General features: G+C 35.7%; 4 protein-coding genes across 4 annotated transcripts in view; 3 read left to right on the forward strand and 1 right to left on the reverse strand.

The window, feature by feature from the left end:
* LOC127289440 (uncharacterized) overlaps positions 1 to 18,450 on the forward strand; it is a 57,703-nt gene that overhangs the window by 37,097 nt on the left and 2,156 nt on the right. Inside the window, exon 4 of the mRNA XM_051317373.1 lies at positions 900 to 1,250. Coding sequence (XP_051173330.1) covers positions 900 to 1,250 — 351 coding nt within the window. The remainder of the gene's footprint in view (positions 1 to 899; positions 1,251 to 18,450) is intronic.
* LOC127289441 (histone H3-like) lies at positions 319 to 17,435 on the reverse strand. Its single transcript, XM_051317374.1, has 2 exons — positions 17,079 to 17,435; positions 319 to 684 (listed from the first exon to the last, which is right to left on the reverse strand). The coding sequence occupies exons 1-2, from the start codon at positions 17,405 to 17,407 to the stop codon at positions 357 to 359; spliced, it is 657 nt and encodes a 218-aa protein (XP_051173331.1). The 5' UTR covers positions 17,408 to 17,435; the 3' UTR covers positions 319 to 356.
* On the forward strand, positions 3,934 to 4,675 carry LOC127289430 (histone H1C-like). The gene has a single exon (XM_051317363.1). It carries the CDS (start codon positions 3,988 to 3,990, stop codon positions 4,603 to 4,605), a length of 618 nt encoding a protein of 205 aa, XP_051173320.1. The 5' UTR covers positions 3,934 to 3,987; the 3' UTR covers positions 4,606 to 4,675.
* On the forward strand, positions 15,362 to 16,111 carry LOC127289431 (late histone H1-like). Its single transcript, XM_051317364.1, has one exon. It carries the CDS (start codon positions 15,434 to 15,436, stop codon positions 16,046 to 16,048), a length of 615 nt encoding a protein of 204 aa, XP_051173321.1. The 5' UTR covers positions 15,362 to 15,433; the 3' UTR covers positions 16,049 to 16,111.

Consider the following 18,450-nt stretch of genomic DNA (forward strand, 5'->3'; position numbering starts at 1 on the left):
ATCTACTTCGTCAGCAATTTTGGTTTTTGTTTCTCTTTTTTCTCGTGTTAATTGAGGCCAAAGCAGAATAGAAGCGTAACTGGAATAATGAGTTAGAGAAGGACAAACAATATTAAGATTTTATTGTTACAATTAAAAGTTACTAAATTTTTACTAGAGCAGTGACTAGTAGTTTAGCGCTAGTTATACTAAAAATCAATGTCTTCAGAAACAATAAAATTTTTACTACTAAAATCAATTATCAACATAAGACTAACTTTTTGCTTTAAAAACATGTTTTAAACAAAAGAATTCCAAAGTTAAAAAATTTGGTGGCCCTGAAAAGGGCCGATTGTTTTGTAAGATGACAGGAAAATTTAACCGCCGAAACCGTAAAGGGTGCGGCCTTGACGTTTCAAAGCATAGACGACGTCCATGGCGGTGACGGTCTTCCTCTTGGCGTGCTCGGTGTAAGTGACAGCGTCACGGATCACGTTCTCAAGGAACACTTTGAGAACACCACGAGTTTCCTCGTAGATCAATCCGGAGATACGTTTCACTCCACCACGACGAGCCAAACGACGGATGGCTGGCTTGGTGATACCTTGGATGTTATCACGCAAAACTTTGCGATGCCGCTTTGCTCCTCCTTTTCCCAAACCTTTACCTCCCTTTCCGCGACCAGTCATTTTTGCAGATAATAAAGTTCGTACGTCAAACTCGAACGAAGAACAAACTGAGAATGCTTTTCGAGGGAAGTGAGCATTATTTTATAACATCGTGTGGCACACATCTCCCACCACAATTTCAGTCTACCAATCGCGTTGCTAGTTTCCCCTCCCTTTAGCTGCTTATTGAACAGAAGGGTCGAAAGTCCATAAATACAACATTTTCCCCGCCGTGCATCATTGTTTTGTTAGTCTCCGAACTTACAGCATCGTCATGGCACGTACCAAGCAAACCGCTCGTAAATCCACCGGTGGTAAGGCACCAAGGAAACAACTCGCCACCAAGGCCGCCAGAAAGAGCGCGCCTGCAACTGGTGGAGTGAAAAAACCCCATCGTTACAGGCCAGGAACCGTCGCTCTCCGTGAGATCCGTCGTTACCAGAAGAGCACTGAGCTCCTCATCCGCAAACTTCCTTTCCAACGTTTGGTTCGTGAGATCGCTCAAGATTTCAAGACCGACTTGCGTTTCCAGAGCTCTGCTGTGATGGCTCTCCAGGAGGCTAGCGAGGCTTACCTCGTCGGTCTCTTCGAAGACACCAACTTGTGCGCCATCCACGCCAAGAGAGTCACCATCATGCCAAAAGACATCCAATTGGCTCGTCGTATCCGAGGAGAACGTGCTTAAATTTTTTACAACACCTTCCAAACACAATCGGCCCTTTTCAGGGCCAACACATTTTTTTACGTTGAAATTATTTTGTTTCTAACTGCTCCATTGATTGATCTTAAAAATAAGAAATAAAGAAATCTTTATGTAATGATTTTTGGTAACAAGTTTTTTCGAAACCACATAACAAATTGATTTCAGATTTATAGGGCTTATTCAACCGAAGGTCATTTATTCGTGAATTACTAGAATATATTCCAAACAAACTTTTCTTAGTAACACTTCATTACGTATCCTTTCTTAAAAAAGTAAATGCATGCAAAGCGCATGAAAATGTATCGAAATATCTCGATGATCGAAAAAATCGAATGTAAGAAAAAATGAACTTTGCTTTCCAGAGCATCTAAATTAATATTTAGTTTATAAAAATCAGCTTAAATTATTGTTCCACATATATATTTTTCATAACTTACTTAATTGCAATAAATATACACTTGCAAAGTATTTATATGTTGTAAATATTTGTTTTAAATAAAAATTATTCAACAATTATAATTTTTAGACAAATTTTACAAATATAATAGATTATTATTTTTCTGTTTAAAACTTTCTCTATAATTACATGCCTTTTTGCAATTTTTTAACAATATTATTAAATATTTAATGAAATAATTGTAATAAATTATGAAACATAAATTGAAAATTAAATTGAATGGACAAAGAATAGAAGCAACAGAGACGTACAAATGTCGTCGGAAGCGCTAGTTCAATAATAAAATAGACTTTAAAATATTCTTTTCTTTGTCAAATCTTAAGTTAACCTAAAGAAAAGACACTCAGTGACGCACTCAGATAATTAAATAGAAGCAAACAGATGTACCATTCTCAATCTTAATAACTTTCAAATCATTCATTTGAACCACAAATTCATAATCAACAACCCAAAAAACATCTAGTCTAGTTTAAAAATATTTTATATATTTTTATAAAAACATTTTTATGCGTAAATTCTTGTAAACTAAAATATTTTTCTTCATTTTTACAAAATTTTAAATTGATGAGAATGATCTGTAATTTTATAAAATTTACAACTTAGGCACCGGCCACAAATGATGTCACGTATTGAGAGGATTTAATTTTTAATAATTAATTAAATTTCAATTTATCTAAATTTTAATTTACTGAAGTTTCAATTTGCCAACATTTTAAACTATTAATGCATCAATCGGTTATGAAAAATTTAGATTAATAAAAATTTAAATAGATGTACAAACGAATTATTTTGCACATTAATTCCCAGTTAGCACAAAAGCTTGCAACAAACTTACAAAAAGCTTGCCGTGCAAAATTGCAGTTTTGACATATAGCAAGTTTGGTGCAAGTAACGAAATGGCCTCCAATGGCATGCTTGCTTCGCAAATTTGGCACAAGTTTGCATAACTTAACACGATGCGCAGTTGTGAATCGAATCTCCTACGTCTGAGCAATAAATTTTTTAACCTCCAAAGCAGGTTGCCCTTTATGTTTATTTAGAAACAAATTTTTATTAAATTTTTTTTAATATTATACAAGCTTTTTACAAGTGAAAGGAGATTTTGTTACTTGCACGGCAAACTTCCTGCAACTTTGCTGCAAGTTTTCGTGCTGATTAAGTGAGTTTTAACTATCAGTTTTTCATCACATTTTTGTTCCATATTTTCCGTAAATAATTCATTTGTTACCTTTTTTTCAAGATTAAAAAAATGACATTTTAAAATTCATTATAGATTAATATATGTGCTGAAAGTAATAAATATATGTGACCTAGACAATTAAAACGGACCTTATGTCCGAAAAAATAATTTTTTATTGATTGATGATTTTGATATTAAAAAGTTTTATCTATCGGAATCACAAATCAAAAAATTGATTTTTTTGTATTTAAGGTCCCTTTTAACTGTTCAAGTCATATAAACTCTTTATTGGAGCATGTAAATTTTCTTTTATTTTTCAAGTACATAGTTAATAAGAAAAATTCCTCAAACGATAAATTAAGTATAAAATATATAAATTTATACATATAACAATGCTAAAACAATGTTTAAATTTTTTTCATTATTGATCAAGACAATCAGTCTACACGTTTGCGCTCCCCATATCAAAAATTTGAACTCATGCTGAAATTAAACTACTCGTAACACTTTTAATATATTGTTAAAATATAAACAAATTAAATATTCATAAAGGGGAACAAATAGAGAATTAATTTGCAAACTCAAATTTTTGACAATGGAATTTGTTAACATATTTTTAACAATTTTTGAAACTTGGTACGCTCGATCAATGTAAGCAGAGCTTCGAAAAATGTTTAATTCTACCTAAGAAAAATGTAAAAATAAAAAATATTTTTTATTAGTCAAAAAGTAAAATATTCGTACAATTGAAATTAAAGATATTTAGAACAATTTATTAAAGCGTTAACACTTAAAAGTTAACAAATTTTTTGAATGACGTTCCCAAGTTATCGAGAATTCGAACGGCAAGCGGCGCACGAGCGTAAGGGTCTTTCTTCACCGTCCGTGCAATTCCCTAAGTCACGGATCGTCAGGGAAAATTTTCATTTCTGTTTCATCAGTTGCGTTGAGAGTATCTCAAGAGTTATAAAACTTTTTTTCGAATAGTTTCATTATCAAAATGACCGATAAAGTAGAATCACCAGCAGCGCCTGCAGTTGCAACTCCTAAAAAGGCTGCAGCTGCGAAGGCAAAAAAGCCCCGTGCTAAAGCCAGTCATCCACCAGCATCAGAGATGGTTAATGCAGCCATCGCATCTTTGAAGGAAAGAGGTGGCTCTTCCCTCCAAGCCATCAAGAAATACATCGCTGCCACCTACAAAGTCGATGTCGAGAAGCAAGCGCCTTTCATCAGAAAGTACCTGAAAGCTGCAGTTGCTAATAAGGCCTTGATCCAAACTAAAGGAAAAGGAGCTGCAGGATCCTTCAAATTGAACGTCACCAAGGCTGAAGGTAAAAGTAAGCCCAAGGCTAAGACTCCTGCTGCTAAACCCAAAGCTGCTGCTCCTAAGACTAAGAAAGCAGTATCTCCGAAGAAGGCTGTGGCAGCCAAGACCAAGAAAGCTGTTGCCGAAAAGAAGAAGACCCCGAAAGTTGCGGCAAAACCACCAAAGGCAAAATCCACCGCTGCCAAACCTAAAACCACTAAAGCTGCTCCAAAAAAGGCAAAAGCTTCCCCGAAGAAAGCTGCTGCACCAAAAGCAAAAAAGCCCGCGGCAAAGAAGGTTGCCAAGAAGTAAGATGGTGAAAATGTTATTCTTGTGACATTTTCACAGCATGATTGTAAACAAACGGCCCTTTTCAGGGCCACCACTCGTTTTATACGAAGGAATTTCTTTTATCTATGAAACAATTTATTCCTATTTAATTATGATACAATAGTTTATTTTATTTTTACGATAATTAAGTTCACAATGCTTTATAATAAAAACTGTGAATATAAAAATCAAGGCATATGAAATAAGTTATATTAGAACAAAATTTTGAAAAAAATATTAATTATAAAACGACAGCTTACAATACTTTATTATAGAAACAAAATTCATTAATATTTATAATAATATGCACAATGTATTCTGCTAAAAGCACTAGTAATTCATTGTACGGCCCTGAGTGTTTATAGTATTCCTCTACAAGGACATTTTTCTGTAGGGCGGACTAAGACTAATGCTATTGAGTGTTTCCAGTGTAGTTCAATATTTATGTCATCTCATTTTCAATAAATATTTTTGCAAGATTAGATAAGTCTTCATCTAGCATTGTCGATGTAAGGTATGTCTTAATTAACTTTAATTTACAAAAGCTACGTTCTTCTTTGGCCACTCTCATAGGTATAGTCTGCAAAATACGAAGAGTAGTCCAAGTGTTCGTAAGCGTATTTTGACAAACATTTTGATGGAAGAATTGAAGGACTGCATTTGGATTACCATGATCATCATCTAAAAATCTCTTAAGCACAAAATTTGGGAACGAAGGGGAACCTACAGTCGGTAGTTAGTGAGTTAAAGTGAAGAATTTATTGAGAAATTATTTATTAATTATTATTTTAATGTAATATTTAAAGTTTTTTATTAAACGAAATATTTTAAAGTGTGAGATAATTCTGTAACCAAAAAAATCCTGCACTAAGTGACACAATTCATTAATGACAAATGAGGGGCTGATAGTAAAAATGGTTTAAAATAACATTGGGAGCAAAAGTGGGATAAGTGACTTGGGAGCAAAAACGGGTTAAAATGATTCGTTTAATTTATTGATAAATTCATTATATTATCGATTAAAAAATATTAACAATAGGAAAAAATGCATATTTTATTATAATTAATATTTTTTAATCGATAATATAATGAATTTATCAATAAATTACACGAATCATTTTAACCCGTTTTTGCTCCCAAGTCACTTATCCCACTTTTGCTCCCAATGTTATTTTAAACCATTTTTACTATCAGCCCCTCAAATTACCCATCGAATGGTACGAAATCATATGCTGAAAAAATTAATATAATATATAATATAATATAAAATATTAATATAATATTAAAATAAAAATTCAATCAATGTAACGTTTTATGTCTTAAGTCTAAAACAAATGAATAAAATACATTTTATATGACATTTGAAATTAGAATATATACTTTAAAACAAAATCTTTTGCCTCTAGGAATTTATTTTTTTGTAGACTAGTTTGAAGATGTATGTATTCTTCTAATAGAAGAGTTTATCACATGATTTGTGTTCTCAACTAATGTAAATTTTAAAATTACATTAAACTTGAAATGTCTTCACTATTTCCATATTTCTTTGAAGTCTTTTTGCCTTTTTTTGTATTTCCCAGTTTGAAAAACATCTGGACATTTGTAGACTATCCTACCTACCTACCTATCAAGTATACATGCGGAATCGGTGGGCGCCCGAATTGGTAACGTCGAAACCCTATCATAAAAATGATTTCTGCAAGAGAATGAATTCTTTCCTTCACTTTTAAATTTTTGAAATGTATTGTACCTCTTTTAAAGCATATATTTTACATCATTTTCTACTCAGAAAAAGCTTTCCCATAAGTGCCATATTTTCTTCAGTTGCCTTTTGGCTTTTGTCATGAGCAGAACTATACATTTTTTCATTTTACTTTTAAAAATATTGTGATAGGTACATGAATCCATTTATTTAAATATTTGAAAATACAAAGAACAGTGAATTAAAATAGTGCTATTTAAATAAAATAAATAAGTATCGTGTTAATTTAATATCAAACTTGGATATAAGGATTCGCCAAAAGTGTCGTTTTCAGTATTATATTCATGCATAGGTATTTTTAAATGTAAGTACAGCTTTTGAATTTTTTGCTACATGTTTTAAATTTAAATTGTTTAACAACAATAATCCAAATATTTCATTTGTTGCAACAATTATTAATTACCTAGTTGAAAGAGTTGTAATCTCTTATTAAATTTATTGTTAAATCATTTTTATTATTTATTGTAAATTGTTGTTACACTAGTTTTTTGAAAGAACATTAAAATTCGAGTACGGTGCACATTTATGAATTTTAATCATTTTTTTCTGCTAAAAAGCTATAAAACTCCAAAGACCCTTGTCAATAGAATGAAATAGTAAAAAAAATGGTCAAAATAGTGTATAGCACTTAACTGTGAATTTAAGAGGGATCGAAAAGTCAACAATATAAATTTTCCAAATAGAGTAGAGAGCGTATTGGGTCCAGCAAATGGTCTAGGATTAATGACACAAAATATATAACGTTTAAAATGATCAAAGATGTAGGATCCAAGATGTGGGATCCAAGATGTGGGATCCAAGATGTAGGATCCAAGATGTAGGATCCAAGATGTGGGATCCAAGATGTGGGATCCAAGATGTGGGATCCAAGATGTGGGATCCAAGATGTGGGATCCAAGATGTGGGATCCAAGATGTGGGATCCAAAATGTGGGATCCAAAATGTGGGATCCAAGATGTGGGATCCAAGATGTGGGATCCAAGATGTGGGATCCAAGATGTGGGATCCAAGATGTGGGATCCAAGATGTGGGATCCAAGATGTGGGATCCAAGATGTGGGATCCAAGATGTGGGATCCAAGATGTGGGATCCAAGATGTGGGATCCAAGATGTGGGATCCAAGATGTGGGATCCAAGATGTGGGATCCAAGATGTGGGATCCAAGATGTGGGATCCAAGATGTGGGATCCAAGATGTGGGATCCAAGATGTGGGATCCAAGATGTGGGATCCAAGATGTGGGATCCAAGATGTGGGATCCAAGATGTGGGATCCAAGATGTGGGATCCAAGATGTGGGATCCAAGATGTGGGATCCAAGATGTGGGATCCAAGATGTGGGATCCAAGATGTGGGATCCAAGATGTGGGATCCAAGATGTGGGATCCAAGATGTGGGATCCAAGATGTGGGATCCAAGATGTGGGATCCAAGATGTGGGATCCAAGATGTGGGATCCAAGATGTGGGATCCAAGATGTGGGATCCAAGATGTGGGATCCAAGATGTGGGATCCAAGATGTGGGATCCAAGATGTGGGATCCAAGATGTGGGATCCAAGATGTGGGATCCAAGATGTGGGATCCAAGATGTGGGATCCAAGATGTGGGATCCAAGATGTGGGATCCAAGATGTGGGATCCAAGATGTGGGATCCAAGATGTGGGATCCAAGATGTGGGATCCAAGATGTGGGATCCAAGATGTGGGATCCAAGATGTGGGATCCAAGATGTGGGATCCAAGATGTGGGATCCAAGATGTGGGATCCAAGATGTGGGATCCAAGATGTGGGATCCAAGATGTGGGATCCAAGATGTGGGATCCAAGATGTGGGATCCAAGATGTGGGATCCAAGATGTGGGATCCAAGATGTGGGATCCAAGATGTGGGATCCAAGATGTGGGATCCAAGATGTGGGATCCAAGATGTGGGATCCAAGATGTGGGATCCAAGATGTGGGATCCAAGATGTGGGATCCAAGATGTGGGATCCAAGATGTGGGATCCAAGATGTGGGATCCAAGATGTGGGATCCAAGATGTGGGATCCAAGATGTGGGATCCAAGATGTGGGATCCAAGATGTGGGATCCAAGATGTGGGATCCAAGATGTGGGATCCAAGATGTGGGATCCAAGATGTGGGATCCAAGATGTGGGATCCAAGATGTGGGATCCAAGATGTGGGATCCAAGATGTGGGATCCAAGATGTGGGATCCAAGATGTGGGATCCAAGATGTGGGATCCAAGATGTGGGATCCAAGATGTGGGATCCAAGATGTGGGATCCAAGATGTGGGATCCAAGATGTGGGATCCAAGATGTGGGATCCAAGATGTGGGATCCAAGATGTGGGATCCAAGATGTGGGATCCAAGATGTGGGATCCAAGATGTGGGATCCAAGATGTGGGATCCAAGATGTGGGATCCAAGATGTGGGATCCAAGATGTGGGATCCAAGATGTGGGATCCAAGATGTGGGATCCAAGATGTGGGATCCAAGATGTGGGATCCAAGATGTGGGATCCAAGATGTGGGATCCAAGATGTGGGATCCAAGATGTGGGATCCAAGATGTGGGATCCAAGATGTGGGATCCAAGATGTGGGATCCAAGATGTGGGATCCAAGATGTGGGATCCAAGATGTGGGATCCAAGATGTGGGATCCAAGATGTGGGATCCAAGATGTGGGATCCAAGATGTGGGATCCAAGATGTGGGATCCAAGATGTGGGATCCAAGATGTGGGATCCAAGATGTGGGATCCAAGATGTGGGATCCAAGATGTGGGATCCAAGATGTGGGATCCAAGATGTGGGATCCAAGATGTGGGATCCAAGATGTGGGATCCAAGATGTGGGATCCAAGATGTGGGATCCAAGATGTGGGATCCAAGATGTGGGATCCAAGATGTGGGATCCAAGATGTGGGATCCAAGATGTGGGATCCAAGATGTGGGATCCAAGATGTGGGATCCAAGATGTGGGATCCAAGATGTGGGATCCAAGATGTGGGATCCAAGATGTGGGATCCAAGATGTGGGATCCAAGATGTGGGATCCAAGATGTGGGATCCAAGATGTGGGATCCAAGATGTGGGATCCAAGATGTGGGATCCAAGATGTGGGATCCAAGATGTGGGATCCAAGATGTGGGATCCAAGATGTGGGATCCAAGATGTGGGATCCAAGATGTGGGATCCAAGATGTGGGATCCAAGATGTGGGATCCAAGATGTGGGATCCAAGATGTGGGATCCAAGATGTGGGATCCAAGATGTGGGATCCAAGATGTGGGATCCAAGATGTGGGATCCAAGATGTGGGATCCAAGATGTGGGATCCAAGATGTGGGATCCAAGATGTGGGATCCAAGATGTGGGATCCAAGATGTGGGATCCAAGATGTGGGATCCAAGATGTGGGATCCAAGATGTGGGATCCAAGATGTGGGATCCAAGATGTGGGATCCAAGATGTGGGATCCAAGACGTGGGATCCAAGACGTGGGATCCAAGATGTGGGATCCAAGATGTGGGATCCAAGATGTGGGATCCAAGATGTGGGATCCAAGATGTGGGATCCAAGATGTGGGATCCAAGATGTGGGATCCAAGATGTGGGATCCAAGATGTGGGATCCAAGATGTGGGATCCAAGATGTGGGATCCAATATGTGGGATCCAAGATGTGGGAATCAAGATGAGGGATACAAGATGTAGGATACAAAATGTGGGAACCAAGATGTGTATGATACACTGTGGATCCTACAGTGTGGATCCAAGATGTTGATCCCACACTGTGGATCCTTCACTGTGGCTCTTTAGTGAATAACAAGATCTTTTTTGATAATAACATTGTTATCTAAATTTTTGATGCCAAACTTGTCCTTATCCTCTCTTTTACCAATTTTGGCATCTTGGTAAAGAAGAAGATCCTTTTTGCAGTGTCTATGTTATAAATAGTTTACTAATTATACAGGGTGATTTTTATGTTCCGGACCCCCAAAATATCTTGAAAGGAAATAGTTTTTGAGAAAAATGTTGTATACGAAAGTTGTCAGGTTGAAAAAAATCTATTAAATTGTATAATTAAAAAACGGGCCCAGGGCCTTATGTGGGCCCTACAGACAAAAAAGTAAATTTTTTAAATGGAACCAAGTATTTTCAAACTCAGATTCTTTTAGCCAGTGATTTCCTCTTTTCAGACATGTGGTAACTTGTGGGCCCAAAGTTAAATTTGGGCCCAAAATTCGATTTTTTGTGGTTTTAAAGGTAATTTTAGTGTAACTTAGATCCAAGGGGTTTTCAGGGTCCCTGATTACGAATATGAAGTCAGTTTTTAAAAATTTTCAATAACGGACCCAAAATGACTAATTAAAATTGAAAAAAATTAAGGAAAATTATGAAACTTCTTATTTTAGACTTACTTAGCCTGCTAATTGTTAATTCAATGTTAATTTTATTGCTCTTAATTTAGTATCATAAAACTTGAGGTAAAATAATTAATAGATTTTTTCAAATTTTAATATTTAGGGGCTTATAAGGCCCAAAATTAGATTTTCTTTGGTTTTAAAAATAATTTTAGTGTGACTTAGTTTCGAAGGGTTTTCGGGGTCCCAAATTATGAATCTGACATCGATTTTTAAAAATTCAAAACAGCGGACCAAAAATGACATAAAAATTAATAAAATTAAGGAAAATTATAAAACTTTTTATTTTAGACTTATTTAGTTTTCTAATTGTTAATTCAATGTTACTTTTATAGTTTTTAATTTAGTATCATGAACTTTAAGGGAAAAAAAATTGATAGATTTTTACTAATATTAATGTTTAGGGGCTTATAAGGCTGAAAATTCTGTTTTTAGTTCTTTTAAAACTCATTTTTAAACAACAAAATTCGATATTTTGTGGTTTTCAAGGTGATTTTAGTGTGACTTAGTGCCAAGGAGTTTTCGGGGTCGCTGATTACGAATCTGTAATCAGTTTTTAAAAATTTTTAATAACGGACAAAAAATGAATGATTAAAAATGAAAAAAATTAAGGGAAATTATAAAACTTCTTATTTTAGACTTATTTACCCTTCTAATTGTTAATTCAATGTTACATTTATTGCTTTTTATTTAGTATTATAAACTTTGGGGTAAAAAATTAGATTTTTACAAATTTTAAATTTAGGGGCTTATAAGGCCCAAAAAACGATTTTTTTGGATTTAAAGGGGATTTTAGTGTAAATTAGTTCTAAGGGGTTTTTGTGTTCCCTGATTAAGTTTTAAATTCATTTTAGTGTAACTTAGTTCTGATGGGTTTTCGGGCTTCTTGATTATGAATCTAAAATCAGTTTTTAAAAATTCAAAATAGCAGACCCAAAATGACTGATTAAAAATAAAAAAAATTAAGGATAATTATGAAATTTATTATTTTAGACCTATTTAGCATTTTACTTGTTAACTTAATGTTACTTTTACACAGCTCTAAATTTACTATCATTTGGGGGCAAAAAGGAAGATTGGTTTATTTTTCAAATTTAAATTTTGGGGGCTTATGGGTTCCAAAAGTGGATCTTCTGTGGTTTTAAGAGTTATTTTAGTTTCAGGGAACTTTCTAATCTAATTTTTGGCCTTATAAGCACCTAAATTTAAAATTTGTAAAAATCTAATTTTTACCACAAGGTTTATGATACTAAATTAAAAGCAATAAAAGTAACATTGAATTAACAATTAGAAGGCTAAATAAGTTGAAAATAAGAAGTTTCATAATTTCCCTTAATTTTTTTCATTTTTAATTAGTCATTTTGGGTCCGCTATTGAAAATTTTTAAAAACTGATTTCAGATTCGTAATTTGGGACCCCGAAAACCCTTCGAAACTAAGTCACACTAAAATTATTTTTAAAACCAAAGAAAATCTAATTTTGGGCCTTATAAGCCCCTAAATATTAAAATTTAAAAAAATCTATTAATTATTTTACCTCAAGTTTTATGATACTAAATTAAGAGCAATAAAATTAACATTGAATTAACAATTAGCAGGCTAAGTAAGTCTAAAATAAGAAGTTTCATAATTTTCCTTAATTTTTTTCAATTTTAATTAGTCATTTTGGGTCCGTTATTGAAAATTTTTAAAAACTGACTTCATATTCGTAATCAGGGACCCTGAAAACCCCTTGGATCTAAGTTACACTAAAATTACCTTTAAAACCACAAAAAATCGAATTTTGGGCCCAAATTTAACTTTGGGCCCACAAGTTACCACATGTCTGAAAAGAGGAAATCACTGGCTAAAAGAATCTGAGTTTGAAAATACTTGGTTCCATTTAAAAAATTTACTTTTTTGTCTGTAGGGCCCACATAAGGCCCTGGGCCCGTTTTTTAATTATACAATTTAATAGATTTTTTTCAACCTGACAACTTTCGTATACAACATTTTTCTCAAAAACTATTTCCTTTCAAGATATTTTGGGGGTCCGGAACATAAAAATCACCCTGTATATTAAGCAACATGCATCCCGAGACGTGAACGAGTCCTAGAAAACGGCAATGTAAGCAATTGACTGCCTTAGACCCATGTTACTTACGATACTTTTTATTCCAAAAAGGAACAAACTTCGCGCTTTTGTTATCTGACGACCGGGTGAAAAAGCCATTAAATTGTTCTACCGTTTGGAAATGGCATCCATTTTTATCCTAGGGCAAAAATAACACATGGGCCAGCTGTTCATTTTTAACTCGCCGTGGCGGTCTCGGCTTCAGACTAGGGCGCCTGTAGCCAACTGCATGTTGTAAAAGACGACTAAAAGGGGTGCGGAGGGTTGTACACATCTAGCTAAGTACCGCTTCGACGTAGATGCTGAGATGGGACATTACCGATGATGTACAAACGCACTATGCTTGCCAGGTGTTCACCATGTGAAATAAGGCCTTCCCCGTGCATTGTGTCCGTGGAACTCCGGCCGGAGAACTTGTCTTCCCGTAACCCATCGTGGGTCGTACTTGGCGACTAGAGCGAATTTGAACGCATTACGCCTCATCGTCCACAGGCAGGGTGAAATCGTTGTGGTTTCAGACTGCGGTCTGACACTTCGGTCTGGGAGCGGATGTTCCACGTGGTCCCCGTTGTAAGTGCAGGATTCTTGTCCTCGCTAACTCACGCCCACTCCTGTTGGGGTGTTTTTTGGTCCAAGATGAATGTTACTAACCGTGCCGCCATTTCATTGGGCACCCTATAGTGTGTGTGACCTACCAGACCATCGGTGAGTGGAGCTTAGCTCGGAGATGGAACTTCCACGAGGTCCCCGATGAGTACTTTGATTTCGTCTTCCGCTCAAGATTCTCTTACACGGGCGAATGGAATCAATGCCAACCATCTCCTCCTGGAAGGGCACCCGGTCTTCTTCGCCGTTTTGGTTCTTAAGGACCTTACAACGGCAATTTTGCCCTCCTTTTTCCCCAAAGTGGATCGGTAGCGAGGCGGCTTTTCAAATCGTTGCATTTTCAACATGTCGGTAGTTCTTCCGTTAAAGGGGTTGATATGCTTATTTTAACATCGACCTTTATAGTCCTTAAGGACACATGCATCCCAGTCGGCCTCGAGGACGACTATAAGCGTAATTCTGTTTTTTTTATCCTAGGACAAACATGGACGCCATTTTCAGACGGGAGAATAAATTATTGGCTTTACACCAGGACGACAGGTATCTAAAAGCATCATGTTTGTGCCTGAGAGATAAAAAATCATTTATATCAAAAGGAAACGGATGTTTTTGTGAATACTACAAATTAGTGAAATGGAAACATTGTGACACATTAACTATTTATAAAATTGTATACCCCTTAGGGATCTTTACAATTTTCTCACAAGTCGTCAGAAGTCTATTTAAATCTTTGAACTCACAAACTCTTTAAAATTGCGGCTGTAGACCGACTTTTATTAGAAACAGTCGCATTTTTCTGGACTTTTGGCCAGGGGGGAAGAAAACTACAGAAAACGTCTCTCGACTACAGCCGGTTTATTGATAATCGAGTTGTGAATGTATAATCATTACAAAAGTACAAACACTTCCTCGACGTCAAACTTCCCGCTTGATATATCTCGATCACAGTGAAAACACCAGGACTATAGCGAGCACCGAGGCGGCCACCCATCCAATTATTAACCGTTCTCAGCTGTACTTCACCCCGGTGATCGCAAAAGCATTTTCGTATATGATACTTATGTTCTGTGGACCGAATTTATTTTGATTTCATTTGTGTTTTCCCTTTATTGATTTGGATTAATTTTTTTTATTGTAATCTATTTATTAATTTTTTGTGTATCATTGATTTTTTTGCTGTATGCTTTATTTTCTAGTTTAATCATTATATTATTTGTTACAAATATATAGTAACCATAGTGAGAACTCCGGGTGAAAGACATAAGTTTTTTTGTGTGACTTTATAATTATAGATGTTTAAAAACTTTGTTTAAAATTTTTGCATTACTGGTACATAAAATCCAAAGTAGTAATGGAAGTGTTCTATTGGTAGAGTTTGAACTGGTTTTTTATTTGGATATTTTTTTACCATCTAAATTAATTTTAAAAATTGCAAACAATATATTGATAGTATAGCTAATAGTATGGAGTGTAGATCAGAAAACTCTATTTTAAAAAAAGTAATTAGAATATGTTTTTATAACATTTTTGCAAAATAATTTGAGACAGCATAGAAAATATAGTCTTGGTATATGTACAATTTTACCGACACATAATGTATTTATCAAACTTTTATTCTTTTACTTTAAAATTACAATTAGTATTCAATTGAAATCAAAGTGATTTATAACCACAATTAAAAATGTTAATAAGTAAATTAAAAAGAAGTTTTTTAAAACAGTACACATGTTACCCAAATTCTGATCGGTATGTGACGCACAAGCGGAGTGGTCTTTCTTCACCGTCCGTGTAGTTCACTAAGTCATCGATCGCCTGTGGAAATTTTCATTTCTCTGTTGCCAGTTGAGCTGAGAGGATTGGAATAGTTATTCAACTTTTCTTGAAATTTTTAACAAATATATTTTGTTTATTCGAAATGGCAGATAAAGTAGAATCTCCAGCTGCACCCGCAGTTACAACTCCTAAGAAGGCGGCAACTCCTAAAGCGAAGCAACCTCGCACAAAAGCCGCTCACCCACCAGCATCTGAAATGGTAGTTGCAGCTATCACAGCTTTGAAGGAAAAAGGCGGTTCTTCTCTCCAAGCCATCAAGAAATATATTGCTGGTACTTATGCAGTTGATGTAGAAAAGCAAGCGACTTTCATCAGAAAGTATCTTAAAGCTGCTGTTGCCAACAAAACGCTGATTCAAACCAAGGGAAAAGGTGCTGCAGGATCCTTCAAATTGAATGTCGCCAAAGCTGAGGCCAAGGCAAAAACCAAGACTGCTACAGCTAAACCCAAAGCTGCTGCATCCAAGGCTAAAAAAGTTGCATCTCCGAAAAAGGCTGTAGCTGCCAAGGCCAAGAAAGCTATTGCCGAGAAGAAAAAGACTCCTAAGGTTGCAGCTAAACCACCAAAGGCCAAGTCTACCACTGCCAAGCCTAAGGTGACCAAGGCTTCTCCCAAGAAAGCAAAGGCACCTGTTGCCGCCAAGAAAGCTGCACCAAAACCCAAAAAGACAGTGGCAAAGAAGGTTGCAAAAAAATAAGGAGGGAATGTTATATAACAGTAACATTTTCAGAACTCATCGATAACAAACGGCCCTTTTCAGGGCCACAAATTGTTTTTTACGTAATGGTTTGTTTTGTTCTTTAAACAAATAACTTATTAAAATACAAAAAAATTGCTAAATTACACATGTCTGTAGATTGATTACGAATAGCGCTAGTCTCTATATAACGCTCTTTGCTGTTTATTTTATCATACAATTAAATCAAAATAAGAATTCATTCAGAATTTTAGGAAATTAATTTTTCTCCTATTATCTTCGATGAAACATTTTTTTGTTAATATTTTTTGTAGTAAATTTATTTATTCTTTCGAGGCAATATGTCAGATAAATTCTGTAATTTACAAGTACATATTAAATTATTTAATGTAACTGCACTCAAAAAAATATAATCGATTTGACAACATTTAACTACTTTGCCTAGTACAATAGTTCCTCAACTCAATTTAAAAAGTAAAATTTACTATCAGAAAGTAGTTACAATAACTAAGAATATAGTTGATAGAATGATGTTTTGCAGTTGTTTCAGTATTTTTGTAGTTGATCCAACTACAATTTCTAGTAAATTGAAAAGCTAATCATTAACTCCATAAAATATATTTAGACATCAAATATCCAATTAGAACATATTAAAAAAGGTTACGCCTCCATATTTTATATTTTCATAAAACGTCCATTAATTTAAAGAAATTTTAATAAACTTTATTTACCAGTGAACGACTTCTACAAAATACAAATGATAATTTAGTTATAATTTATCTAATAGATCATAAACATATCAAAATATTTGTAAACTAGAAGAAAAATGCTTCAAATTTATCTTAATAAATTATTTTTTATAATGTTAAACCAAAATAATTTCAACGTAAAAAAATGTGTTGGCCCTGAAAAGGGCCGATTGCATTTTTGAAGGTTGTTGTAAAAAACTTAAGCACGTTCTCCTCGGATACGACGAGCCAATTGGATGTCTTTTGGCATGATGGTGACTCTCTTGGCGTGGATGGCGCACAAGTTGGTATCTTCGAAGAGACCGACGAGGTAAGCCTCGCTAGCCTCCTGGAGAGCCATCACAGCAGAGCTCTGGAAACGCAAGTCGGTCTTGAAATCTTGAGCGATCTCACGAACCAAACGTTGGAAAGGAAGCTTGCGGATGAGGAGCTCAGTGCTCTTCTGGTAACGACGGATCTCACGGAGAGCGACGGTTCCTGGCCTGTAACGATGGGGTTTTTTCACTCCACCAGTTGCAGGCGCGCTCTTTCTGGCGGCCTTGGTGGCGAGTTGTTTCCTTGGTGCCTTACCACCGGTGGATTTACGAGCGGTTTGCTTGGTACGTGCCATGACGATGCTGTAAGTTCGGAGACTAACAAAACAATGATGTACGGCGGGGAAAATGCTGTATTTATGGACTTTCGACCCTTCTGTTCAATAAGCAATTATAAGCTTATATGTTCCTAAGAAACTTATAAAAAGTGATCTTGACATTATCTTTAATTTAAATAGCAAAATTATCGCGGCGGGTGATTTCAATGCAAAGCACAAAAGTTGGAATTGTTTTAGAAATAACGCAAATGGAACTACACTATTCAACTATGTTGAAAGAAAAACCTTAACTATTGAAGCCCCTAATGACTTTACACTTTTTCCTTTTAACTCTAAAGCTAAACCTAGTATTGTTGATCTCACACTTCTAAAAAATATCACAAACCACAACACAACACAAGTACTCAATGAATTAGACTCTGACCATAAACCTGTACTATTCTCTTTAAAAAATGAACGTTCACCCAGAAATGAAAATAAAAGATCATTGTTAAATTATAAACTTGCAAACTGGAAAATATTCAAGTCTGAAATTAATGACACCCTGAATATCAACAGTAAAATTGACTCTATCACTGACATTGATGATAGTGTTGAACAGTTAACCAATATCTTAAATAATTCAATAATTAAAGCAATCCCAAAAGCAAAACCCTTCCGTATAAAAATTAATCTGCCACAACAAATAATAAATCAAATAAAAGAAAGAAATAAACTTAGACTCATTTATCAAAAAACAAGAAATAAATATCTCAAACCCTTACTAAACGAAAGCAGTGCAAAAATAAAAATGTCCATAAAGAATCATAAAAATTTGATGTGGGAAGATAAACTCCACAACTTAAACATAAAAGATTGCTCCCTTTGGAAAATGACAAAAGCTCTAAAAGGCAAAAATAATTCTCACATCCCTCCTTTGCAAGATAATGACAAGATCATCTTTAAAGATGAAGAAAAGGCTGAATTAATCGCGAACAATTTCGAAAAAGTGCATACATTAACATCAGATTTCGGTGATAGCAAATTTGATGAAGAAATTAACTTAAAGTACTTAAACATTA

The sequence above is a fragment of the Leptopilina boulardi genome, unplaced genomic scaffold (assembly GCF_019393585.1).
Source record: "Leptopilina boulardi isolate dan_hultmark-lab unplaced genomic scaffold, ZJU_Lbou_2.1 LbouV2_408, whole genome shotgun sequence".
NCBI classification, from domain to species: Eukaryota; Metazoa; Arthropoda; class Insecta; order Hymenoptera; family Figitidae; genus Leptopilina; species Leptopilina boulardi.

Coding starts and splice junctions, on each gene's coding strand:
- LOC127289430 (XM_051317363.1), top strand. CDS start 3,988: ATGACCGATAAAGTAGAATCACCAGCAGCGCCTGCAGTTGCAACTCCT.
- LOC127289441 (XM_051317374.1), bottom strand. CDS start 17,407: ATGGCACGTACCAAGCAAACCGCTCGTAAATCCACCGGTGGTAAGGCA. Junction 685..17,078: donor CTCTTCGAAGATACCAACTT/GTGCGCCATCCA, acceptor TGACGTACGAAC/TTTATTATCTGCAAAAATGA.
- LOC127289431 (XM_051317364.1), top strand. CDS start 15,434: ATGGCAGATAAAGTAGAATCTCCAGCTGCACCCGCAGTTACAACTCCT.